The sequence below is a fragment of the Endocarpon pusillum genome, assembly GCF_000464535.1.
Source record: "Endocarpon pusillum Z07020 unplaced genomic scaffold C723585, whole genome shotgun sequence".
Lineage (NCBI taxonomy): Eukaryota > Fungi > Ascomycota > Eurotiomycetes > Verrucariales > Verrucariaceae > Endocarpon > Endocarpon pusillum.
Genome location: NW_006913588.1, coordinates 1 through 12336, shown reverse-complemented (window position 1 = coordinate 12336; position 12336 = coordinate 1). Strand labels below are relative to the sequence as shown.

The window sequence follows — 12336 nt, the reverse complement described above, 5'->3', positions numbered from 1 at the left end:
ATGAAGACTTGCGAGACTACTATAGAGCTCAGATATGCGAAGTTCGTGCTGAGGAGGCTATATTCGTCAACGAATCGGCTGCGCATGAGCGCACAAAAGACCGTAAAAGAGGTTGGTCTCTACGCGGCGTACCGTGCAGAGTAACAGTATCAAACAGGCGCTCAAGGAGATGGAGCATCTTGCCAGCTATAGGGATTAACGGCTATCTCGACTATGAGATATACCACGGCAGCTTTAACCGCGAGAGATTTAACGCATTTATTCAAAGATTACTAATAAAGATGAATCCGTATCCTAGGCCACAGTCAGTGCTAATTATAGATAACCACAGCGCTCATCATAGTCAAGTAAGCTCTTGACGCTATATTTACTATTAATACTGATATTTGTATATAGGAGCTAAGAGATATGTGCCAAGAGGCAGGCGTTCGATTAATATATCTATCTCCTTACTCTCCCGACTTCAACCCTATCAAATTCTCGTTTTCTCTGTTGAAAGCATGAATGAGACGGAATAGAGAGCTTGCAGGGCAGTTTTCTGACTGGTATAAGGGCTTTTTCCATCTTGCTGTATAGTTCTGTGGCGTTGAGAAGCATGCAAAGAATTACTTTCGCTATTGTCATTTTCGCATTAACGAAACCACTGTTAACGTGCCCTATAATACGCTTAAGGCGCTATGAAGCTATAGAGAGATAGTACAGATAGAGAGCTATTGATTGATAGTATGGAAGTAGTAGTAGCTGCTATAATTAAGCTATAATCGTCAAAAAGCAAACTGCTATCTTGATAGAATTCATGGTATTAAGTTATAATATTCTGCCAAGCCTAAGTCTTGGCACAGATTTCTTGTTTAAGCGAAATTTTGGAATTAAATTCTGTGAGCTTATATATGCGCTAGTAACTTAAATACACTCTAGTAATTAAATTTTTGCGTGTTTTTATACAAAATAAATGACAATATATGTAAACTTAATACACTACTTAATGTCTATACACACTCCTTAACGCCAACTATCCTCTATCTACGAGCTTAGAGCTCCTCGCCTTTGCTTTCCTCAGGTATATCAAGATCAAGCTCACTCAGGAGATGCTCCGCAACCTCGTCAACGGCCTCCGGATGCTGTAGATGCCATATTTTGTCGTTTTTTAGCAAATCCATCTTGATACCAACGTCGATACTAATATCCTTCCATTCTTCGTTGCTCAAACTAGCCAAATCCGAAAAACCCACGCCAGCACTTATCAGCAGGTCCCGTGCACGGTTAAATGCAGCACGGCGCGCAGGCCGAGCACGGATTCGAGCCTGAATGAAGGCGAGTAGTCGGGCATCCTCATCTCTGGCCTGTGGGATAGGGCTACTTGGCAAGGGTAGCGCTGACGCTGGCGCTATAGTAGATGGAACTGGGGTCTCTATATCTGTATCTTAAGCCCTGTTATCTGCGTTTTCGTGGATAGGAGTAGCCAGCGGAGGACCCCCTGAGAGGTTGATATTAAGCGTCATCCCTTGGCCAGCTACTGTCGACGAAGCTGTAGTAGATATTAGAGGCTGTGGAGTAACAGGAGGCTGTTGATTCTGCTCCTTCTGCTTCTTATAACCCTCAATCAACCGGGTTAGCACCCCTGGAGGAGGATGATAGATATTAATAGCAGGGTCATCCTTTATAGCATCTCTCCACTCGCGAATATTAGCCATATTAAGCTTCAAATAGCCTATTCGAGAGAGATTATAGCAGTGATAGCCATTATTCAGACAGTTAGGTCGATTATACTTGTGCCGACGGCCAATCTCAATAGCTAGGTTTGGTATAGCAGCGTGGAAAGCCGCCTTAGCTGCTCGTTGACGCGTTGAAGTACTCTCTATTCTTTTCCAGCATCTTCGTAGTATGCTTGAGTGGTATAGTGGACGAATCTGATGACATTACTCTTACCTGAAGCGTCCACGGTTAATATAATTATAGACTTAATATAAGGAAGCTTTTTAGGCGATCAGAGCAACGCGTAAAGAAGCTTGAGATGCACGGTTATGAGCTGTTTGTAGCTCTGCTACTGTTCTATCGACGCGATTCATATCTAGCCCGTCTTCACTTTTATATAATTATAAGAGTATATAAGGCTATCTTAATAAAGGCTCTAAAGGTAAAGACCTTTACTTTATTACTAGATCTTTATATTAAGAGACTAGTAATAAGGGCGATTACTAGAATCTATATAACAAAAGTAATAACTAGTATTAAGGAAATATATAAACGAATTTATAAGCAAATAATAGGTAAAAAGAAGAGAACAGTAATCTCTTAAAACTCTTTAGTAAATTATATAAATATTTAGGCAGACTAGTTTATGTCTTGATGAACCCTTATGCGAAGATGTTCTCTAGAGCTATAATTAAGACGAAGCAGAAAGGTGTACACTATAGCTTTAAGCTGATAAGCCTGAGAGAACTGTCTTGTTATCTAAGTTGAAATAGATGTCTAATAACCTGCGCCCTCTACGCCCTCTATGAGGCCATTTCTAAGGAAGCTGTATCCTCTTAATCACTATAACAAGGAGATAGGCGGCACAGATAACCATGCAAAACAGAATAGCTTCTACACAACATCTCAGCATCACCGCAGGCGTAACTGGTTCCCTCTAATCTTCTTCCTTATTAATACAGCTGTTACCAACGCTTATATTCTATATAAGGTAGCTAATGAAGGTAAAGAGAATAGAAATAGTAGGAGGATCAAAATACTCTTGTATGCATATCAACATTTAATCTGCTAACGCTTGTTCAGAGATAATCTGATTTTGTCGTTTCTTGATCTGCATGTCTACAGTGGTTGAATATTTTCGTTTCCGCAAAATCTACACCACCTTCTTATGACCTCTGAGTGATGCCGCCTGCAGTGCGTTACCATAGTATCCACCTTGAGCATTGATCTCGGCGCCCCGGTTTAGCAGCATCTGCACCACCTTCTCACGGCCTCTAGATGATGCTGCCTGCAGTACGTTACTATAGTATCCACCTTGAGCATTGAGCTCAGCACCCTGGTCTAGTAGCATCTGCACTATCTTCTCATGACCTCTAGATGATGCCGCCAGCAGTACGTTACCATACTCTCCACCTTAAACATTAAGCTTAGCGCCCCGGGCTAAGAGCATCTGCACTACCTTCTCGTGACCTTCAGATGATGCCGCCTGCAGTATATTGCGATAGCGTCCACCTTGAACATTGATATCTGCGCCCCAGTCCAGCAGCATCTGCACTACCTTCTCATGACCTCTAAGTGATGCTGCCTGCAGTGGGTTGCCATACAATCCACCTTGAGCATTAATCTCGGCCCCTTGGTCCAGCAGCATCTGCACTACCTTCTCATGACCTCTAAGTGATGCTGCCTGCAGTGGGTTGCCATACAATCCACCTTGAGCATTAATCTCGGCCCCTTGGTCCAGCAGCATCTGCACTACCTTCTCATGACCTCTAAGTGATGCTGCCTGCAGTGGGTTGCCATACAATCCACCTTGAGCATTAATCTCGGCCCCTTGGTCCAGCAGCATCTGCACTACCTTCTCATGACCTCTAAGTGATGCTGCCTGCAGTGGGTTGCCATACAATCCACCTTGAGCATTAATCTCGGCCCCTTGGTCCAGCAGCATCTGCACTACCTTCTCGTGACCTTCCTCTGATGCCGCGCGCAGTGGGTTGCCATAGCGTCCACCTTGAACATTGATATCTGCGCCCCAGTCCAGCAGCATCTGCACTACCTTCTTGTGACCTCCAGATGATGCCGCACGCAGTGGGTTGCCATAGCGTCCACCTTGAGCAGGGATCCCAGTGCCCCAGTCCAGCAGCATCTGCACTACCTTCTCATGACCTCTGAGTGATGCCGCCTGCAGTGCGTTGCTATACAATCCACCTTGAGTATTGACCTCAGCGCCCCGGTCCAGCAGCATCTGCACTACCTTCTCATGACCTCTGAGTGATGCCGCCTGCAGTGCGTTGCTATACAATCCACCTTGAGTATTGACCTCAGCGCCCCGGTCCAGCAGCATCTGCACTACCTTCTCATGACCTCTGAGTGATGCCGCCTGCAGTGCGTTGCTATACAATCCACCTTGAGTATTGACCTCAGCGCCCCGGTCCAGCAGCATCTGCACCACCTTCTCGTGACCTCCCTCTGATGCCGCGTGCAGTGCGTTGCCATAATATCTACTTTGAGCATTAATCTCAGCGCCTCGGTCTAGGAGCATCTGTACTACCTTCTCGTGACCTCTAAGTGATGCTGCTTGCAGTGGGTTGCTATACAATCCACCTTGAGCATTGATCTCGGCGCCCCGGTCCAGCAGCATCTGCACCACCTTCTCGTGACCTCCAGATGATGCCACGCGCAGTGGGTTGCCATAGCGTCCACCTTGGACATTGACATCTGCGCCCCAGTCCAGCAGCATCTGCACCACCTTCTCGTGACCTCCAGATGATGCCACGCGCAGTGGGTTGCCATAGCGTCCACCTTGGACATTGACATCTGCGCCCCAGTCCAGCAGCATCTGCACCACCTTCTCGTGACCTCTGAGTGATGCCCACATCAATGCCGTATTGCCGTCTCGGTCAGTCCTATTAACATCAACATCTTCATCGACCAAAATCGTTCCCATTACTTTGTCATGCCCAATGAACGCTGCTAGTTGGAGCTCGTTCATGTCTGGTTGAGCTTGGTAAGGTTCCGTAATAAACCAAAATAATCGAAACCACAGCAGAAACCGTTCACTAGTTATATCATACAAATGATGTACTTCAGTTATAAGAGAATCATTCTCTCCAATTTCCGATCTTCGTAGATGACCTGGCCAATGTTCTGCTGAGTACAACAGGAAGTCTTCTATAACGTTTTTGTTGCTCTTATTCTGTATCTTGGTGTGAAAATCCCATGTGTTACTTGTAACGAGTTCATACGAGATTTTCCTTTCCAAGTGTTTTAATAGAAGGAATCGGACACATATCCGGCTCATATGCATTTCAGTATCGGCGATATCGAAACAGTGTTTCCACCCAGTTCTAATCGTATCCTTCTCACAAATCAGAAATTCCCTCGCCGTCTGGTGGATAAGATAGATCTTAGAGTGGTTGATGAATATGAACAATCCACACCAATGACAGATATTCCGCTCGAGATGATCTTTGTTAATTGAAAATTCGGCTGCTGATTTAAGATGTGACGATGTAGCAACATCGAGGGCTAAAGCCATCTCAGCGGTAGTCAGCGGACGGCGCGCACCGACCACAATTCGTAGGATCGTTTTTACCGTTTCTCGCACCCCTTGAGTGACTTTCCCCAAGATCTTTTCATACGCAGTCTCAACAGAAGACGGGAGTGACTCAATCGATTCATCGTCTGGTCGTAGACTATCTCTGTACGTTTCATAGACATGACTAATGGCAAGATAGAGCCATAGATACGTACGATGTTTCATCCGCAAAAGCTTTTGCTCCAGCCGGGTCTTTGTCTCCGGTTTAAGTGATAACTCTTCCGCTAGTTTAGAGACTCTTTCTCTGATCACCATATCGATTTCCTTCCGAATCTGTTCATTTTCATCCTCTCCACGCAATCTTATTACCGGCAGGGATGATATTGTTTTTTGGAATGTTTGCTGAATATCATCGTACGGTCGACTCGTAACTAGGAACTTTAACGAGTTGTTCCGCCGATGAGACGATGATAAGTTTATGTGAAATTGGGACAGCATATTGATGAGTCGCCACCGGTCATCGTCTTGACACTCATCTAGCGCATCGAGAATACAGGTCACATTAGGCGCCTTAGGGTCAGCGGTCACCGCGAGAAGTAGGGAGTAGCGTATCGAAGAAGATGACGCTGGCTGTCGAAGAGTTGATGGAGCAGAGCGCACAACGCAATATTTAGTTTATTCTGCCGCTCGTTGTCCTTGAAAAAGAAGTAGCATACCGTATGCGTTGTAGTGTTTTGAAGCTCGTAGTCAACTAAAGATTTCGAGAGAACTGACTTTCCGCAGCCTGGATCGGCTGATATCCACAGGAGGCTGTCGGTGCTGCTTTGATGCCATTTAATATATTTCTCATTCTTAAAGACCCACTGACATGTGTCGGCAGTCCGATCAACGTTGATGTCCTTCTGCTGCTCATAATTATCTATCTTAAAAGCGACGTGGCATTTCCGGTCTTGGTCGTTCTGATATCGTACCTCTTGCTTGCGGCAATAATCGCTCACCGCTTGAACATGTTCTTTTACTACATCTAGACCACGAATTAGCGTTACAGGCGCTCTGATCAGTCAAACCAGATTTCAAGAGGATTAGTCTTTATATAGGAAAATGTATGCAATTTGGATGTGGAGTACATGCTCATCCTAACAGCCTACATCTATCACTCACCTAGGACTTGGTCAATTGGCTTCTCACTTGAGGTCTGCGCTGTTGATATATATAATAGAAGCTCTTTCGTGTATGCTGCCGCAGTGGTCGCCGCATATTTTTGCCATAAATCACTCTTATAAGCATCAGCATAGTCGCAGATACCTCGAATAATGATACAGGGGAAAGAATTTATGAGCCCCGCCGCTTCCATCTCAACACATAGGGCGCCGCAATCGTCGCGCAAAAGGTCCCTCACGACAGCATCTTTGACCACCTGATTCCCTGATGCGATGATTCCGTAGTGGACTTGCGGATCGGTATTCTCACGACTCGGACGATACACTTCGCAGGCACTATCACAATGATCGCAAATAGCATTGCTTGTCGGATGATGGCAGTACAGACGATCCCTGTCCGTGCCTGGAAAAGTGTAGCCGTTTATCTGCAACTTGGGTTTGCGTTCAAACATCTCGCTGAGGTAGGTAGGCACCTTGCTGTCCTCTGACTCATGGTCTGCCTGCAAAGCACCTAACGCGGTGAGGAGCGCTAACGGCGGTGCATTGAGAGACCCTTTTCGTTGAAACTTCCCTCCGTTCAGGCTTTTGCCCTTGTCGTACTGAACTACTCCGCCCGTCGTGTCTGTCGGCTGGCTCACCACTACATCTCCCAGCCGGATGTCGTAGCCTTCCTAGCCTGATGTCGTAGCCTTTGTCAAGATTAGGTATGCCGCCTCCGATGCCTACCATCAGCCCGAATCTCAATCCTTTGAACGTCCTCACCATATCAGTGGCGACAGAAGCTGCCGCGGTAGTGCCATCGACACCAGCCGGCAAGGATGCGATCACCACATTGTGGTTATGAACGCGTCCTACAAAGTAGGTGTTATGATCCTGCGCGTCTTTGTCCAAAAACACTCCATGTTCTTCATCCAAGGTGGCCCGGACCGCCGCCCTCTCAATGGGTAGCGCACATATGATCCCCACGTGGTATTCATCGACAAGAAAGGGAGGCATTGGTGGGTAAGGAACCTCAAGATGGGCACAGCCGCGGCGTTAAAGTTGTGGGATCTGCGATGATTTCGAGACAAAGAAGCGATCTTCTATTTCAAACAGCAAAAGGGGGCTGCATTTCAGAGTTGTAGAAAAAGGGGATGTCGGTTTGACGATTGTTTATACATGAGGATCGATAAACCACATGCGGAGCAAGGCTAAACAGGTGCTGAATATCAGCCGGCAGACAGATGGGCGGATATTCAGCGCGTAAATAACAATCCTCGCCTGTAGCTATCGCAGAGCCTTGCCCCTTGAACGCTGCCATCGGCCTAGTCGATCGCAGCAAGGCTGAACCAAAGCTGAGGAAATCGTTGATTGCGCTCGTGGCTTGGCCCTAGACCATGCAAGATCTGATGCGATACCCACCAGATAAAAGATTCAGGTGCCATGGATCCAATCACGATCGGCAAAATACTCATATCTATGCCATTTAAGGAACAGACAACCCTCACTAACTGCATCAAACAGATCAGCCTTAACCCTACATCCGGGAAAGCACGCTTCATTATTACACACGAAAGACTTCAGAATGATCATCATTCGACTTGCTCCACGGTTGTCTTTATACTTCCCCATACCATGTTGGATTGTACGTCAATCATTAAACCGGAAAGATATCTTTTGATTTGCTCCAAGAGGATCCTGCTTAAACGCCGGCGTAGCGAGTCCACGCCGACCATATCACGTGGCAGTTGCATCCAGAGACCCTCTGAGAAGAAGCGCCTTGACTTGAACCTCCTCCTTTCACTTCTCAAAGGCGACTTTGTTGAGATGCGTGGGCTTTACTCTCGTTGATGAGCTATTTCGACCGGCAAGGAATTCCCAAGAAAGTGTTAAGTGTCCATTCACAAGAAGAGATCCGAGATTCGACAAGGCAGAAAGACGACGGTGTTAGAGACGACGAGAAGGACGAGGAAGAGGACATTAGAAATGATGATACATCTGAGGCGAGTGATGATGACATGTTTGAAGAGGCTGTGGACCGGCTACGAAGCTACTCATTCGTGTCTCTCGGAAAGAATGAGACGTTCGAAATGTATGGACTGGTACAGCTAGCGACGCGGAAATGGCTCGCAATGTGTGGAGATGATGAGAAATGGAAGGCACAGTTTAGTAGGAACCTGAACGCGTTGCTTCCGAACGGCAATTACGAGAACTGGGCCAGATGCGAGATGCTTTTCCCACACGCAAAGTCGGCCCAGAGGCAGCGGCCGACGGATGACAGATCAGTAGAGATTGGGCCCAGATATTACGGAGGCTGGATGGTATGCATTTTAAGATGGGACGAGCGCGATCAAGCTACAAAGAGTAAAGGCGGATACGCAACCATTATACGAATGCATCCATCCTCGTATGAAGGTCAGCTCACGTTGGCGCCGGTGTTGGAGGAGGTCTGAAAATAAATCAGTATTGAGAAAAGGGTAGGAGAAGATGGTGGTGCGTTGTATATTTCTTGTTCTAGGAGGAGTTAACAGGATTAGTACGGAGTAATACAGGGCAATATAGCAGGTGAGCACGCCCAGGCTGCTGGCCTTACGCTTCTCGCAGCTGCCGGGAAGAGGTTTACGGTGAGCCTAGCTCACAAAGGAGAGGGGAGGATCGCTCGAATCCTCATGCTGTGGTGACTAGAAATCCCCTAGGGAGGATATCCCCGGGGAAGGGATAAGAACTGCAGCCTCACGCCCACATGTCACTCACGATAGACAACCGCCCTGGGTCCTGGGAGTAGGGTGAAGTTCCGTTAGTGGTGTCTGCAATCGGTGTGCCTACAGCTCTTCGCCAGTTCTTTACGTGGCTGAGATCAAACGTCGGGCCGTCGAAACATATGACCTGACTCCTTATCGGAACCGGTATATATTGCAGCATTTGTAATTTTTGTAAGTTGAAAATCTTGTCCATCGGCAGCTGAGGATGAGGATTCTGCAAGAGGTATTACTTCAAGGCTGACCACGTCTTGATCTGACTATACGGGTTCTCGATCTGTATGAACTGATAGAGCTGTTGTGGAATAGGCCAAGAATCCGTAGTTAGATAAAGGAGAACTCGTACAGATGTGGAACAAGAATTGAAACCCTCGTTTGGTACGCTTGTAGCCGAGATGACCTTGCGCGATATCACAAGGAGGTGCTGGACTCCTGCGGCTGGGCTGGTATCCAGGACGTCAAGACTGGCGAGCTGAGCGCTCGGATGAAAAGTTTCTTTCTCAGCGAAACAGCAAAATATCTCTTTTTAATTTTTGACGAAAGTCACCCACTCAACCAACTGGATGGCCCGTTTGTCTTCAATACTGAAGGTCATCCGTTGTTTATCCCCCCGAGCACTGGGATGCGGTTGGCGTGGCGAGGATGGCTAGGGTATGAGAACAGGAAGGGCAAGGGGGCGCGGTTGGGTGAGTCATTCGGCTGTTTTGTTGAAGAGAAGGGTGCTGGGCCAGGAGACAGGCCCAGAAACAGAGCCAGGAGAAAGGAGAGGTCGAGCTCAGTTCGACTTCTCATCGGTCGTTGTGGAAACCATGTCTGAACGACATACTGAGATTACAGGCATCATCTGGCAACAGGTTGACGTCCGCCAGATGGACCAGGTTCCGTCAGAATCGATAGATGTTGTCTTTGATATTAAGCTATTCGATCATCCTGTCGCTGTAAGCATATAACCATGTAGAACACCTGGCTGTCTTTTCTCAGTGCCCCGTTTCGATGTATCTCACCACTTGCTTCCACCTACGCTGCTTGATTTGATCTTGCCATTTTATAGGCCATGGATTCTCTGTTCTCCATCGGAAACTCAATCCAGTAATTCTTTCATTCGTTGTTAAAGAGCAATTTTGAGAATAGAAGGACTCTGCAGTGAATATCCATTGAAAGTCCGGCCTTTCGGAATAACTTGACAAGACCTCTCCGTTGTGCTGATCGATGGATGCGTCCCAGTGACTTACTTCGGTGGAGTAAAGGAGCAATTGGAGAGCAAGCTTCACAAATACCGAAGAGAACCCTACGGTCTGGAGCCAAAACTCCTGGATTCACGTGCAGAATGTTATCTTAATCTTTGGTCTCATCTCGACACGCCAGTAGAGCGAGGCAGATTTGAAGACGAAATCATCTATGTCGCTGGAAATTGTGTTGGACTCCCGAGGTTATGATCGACGACAGAATTTGGGTACAGGCGTCCTGCAAGGCTCGAGATGAAAGCATTGGCCGTCGGCGCAGCTCCCGAATCGAGGAAACGACTGCGGATAGAACAGCCAAGATGAAGCAGATGATGGTCGTTGTTAATCTGGAGGACTGGCTCTGAGGCTGCTTGTGCGTCACCAGATCAATTTGGACAGAACTTCGGCCGAAATTGTATTTTTGTTCTTTTAATATTGTGAAGCTCTTTAGTACAATTGGTAGAGCATTGAGAAAAGGCTAAGGCGGGAGCGGCTGTCTTGCGCTTGAGCGTCCCTGCGAATTTCTACGTACAGTACAGCGAAATTCACGTGACTCACAGCGTTGCAACAACGCCACTGCATTTCAAATCAATGCTATTTTGCGCATTTTTGACGAATTTGCAATGCTTTGAAATACGCTCTTTTCGCCATTTTGATTGCTAATGCACTGTTTCTAGCAAGTACGAATTGCTTCTGTTGTATTCGAACTGCTATGTTGCTGACGATGGCACTGCTGAGGCAGCAAGAGCGTCATCCCTGTTTTGAGCGTTGGTTTTGTGTATATAAACGCTCTATATCCACTCATTAGATAGAACAACTTGCTGTTTCGATGCTATTCTCCTGATTAGTAAGCACGGTTCATCAAGTAGTCATATCAGGTCAGGGAATCCTTTTGTTATATTATAGAACTAGTTAGAGTCGATTGTTAATACTGATCTGATTACTAATAGCATCAACAGCAGACATCTTGGATGATGACATAGTTCAAGGGGAAAGAGAGGAGGGGGCAATGGAAGATGCCAGATTAAATAATAATTCAATAAATATTAAGAGTGATTTAGGCAACACTTGGCAAGCTCTAGCAACCCTGTGATACTACCGATAAATACGTAGTAGTAAACACAAATATATACAACCCTTTTTCGAGTACTCACGTCACTGATAATGATGGCTAGATGCAATAAGATTGTGTTTTGAATGCTTGCCCCCTTGTGCGAGAATGAGGTATAATGGAGGGGGTTTCCTGAGTGACTTAGGCAGTTAGAGGAGAGATCTGAGTGACCCTATTAACCTGATTCTGGAGATCAAAGGGACTTGCGGAGCTTAGCAAGATGTCTGAGGCACTTGTTTAATCAGAAGAGAGTTCGAATCTGAGATGATAAAAAAAAGACCTATCTACTCCTCTCTCGCTTTTGATCAATAGTGTTTGTGAAGAAAAATTAGATCCACAATGTGATACAAGAGCCGATGCATCACGATCGTGGATCTATGATCCTGCCGGGGATCGAACCCGGGTCATTCGATAACTTGACAGCGAATATCCTGCCACTGGACTACGGGACCGGTTATCTTGTGATCTCGTTTCTCTTGCTCTGAAATATAACTTTTTCGTAACCCAGAAGTGTTGGATCAAGCATGAGCTCAGCCATTCCTAGAGGCAAAGATAACGCGGCTTATCAACCGAACGCGCGTTCTTGATAGATGGTTGCACCTTGTGGGACTCTTAGATCACGTTATCAGAGACTCAGAAGTAGGGAAGGGACCCCGAGGCTTTTTATAGTGAATCTGGGTGCGAGATGGGAAGGAGAAGGAAGCGAGGACCCTTTTCTTTTTCTTTTTACTAAGGAATACACGTTTTTCAGAGCAATCAGAAGAGAGTTCTTATCTGAGGTGATTTAAACAAAAAAAGACATACCTGTCCGTCTTTCGCTCTTGGTCAACAATGTCAGTAAACAAAAATATTTCTGTAGATCCACTCTCCCGAC

The 12336-nt window shown here is 46.4% G+C and overlaps 3 protein-coding genes across 3 annotated transcripts; 1 reads left to right on the top strand and 2 right to left on the bottom strand.

The window, feature by feature from the left end:
* Positions 1-1031: 1031 nt before the first annotated feature.
* On the bottom strand, positions 1032-1694 carry EPUS_08802 (uncharacterized protein; the record flags this gene model as incomplete). The annotated part of the gene is made up of 2 exons (XM_007788817.1): positions 1032-1411; positions 1475-1694. 2 exons carry the CDS (start codon positions 1692-1694, stop codon positions 1032-1034), a joined length of 600 nt encoding a protein of 199 aa, XP_007787007.1.
* A 1154-nt stretch (positions 1695-2848) lies between these two features.
* On the bottom strand, positions 2849-7386 carry EPUS_08801 (uncharacterized protein; the record flags this gene model as incomplete). Its single annotated transcript, XM_007788816.1, has 5 exons — positions 2849-3108; positions 3166-5860; positions 5947-6254; positions 6392-7061; positions 7117-7386. 5 exons carry the CDS (start codon positions 7384-7386, stop codon positions 2849-2851), a joined length of 4203 nt encoding a protein of 1400 aa, XP_007787006.1.
* An 833-nt stretch (positions 7387-8219) lies between these two features.
* Positions 8220-8822, top strand: EPUS_08800 (uncharacterized protein; the record flags this gene model as incomplete). Its single annotated transcript, XM_007788815.1, has 1 exon — positions 8220-8822. The coding sequence occupies one exon, from the start codon at positions 8220-8222 to the stop codon at positions 8820-8822; it is 603 nt and encodes a 200-aa protein (XP_007787005.1).
* Positions 8823-12336: the final 3514 nt, after the last annotated feature.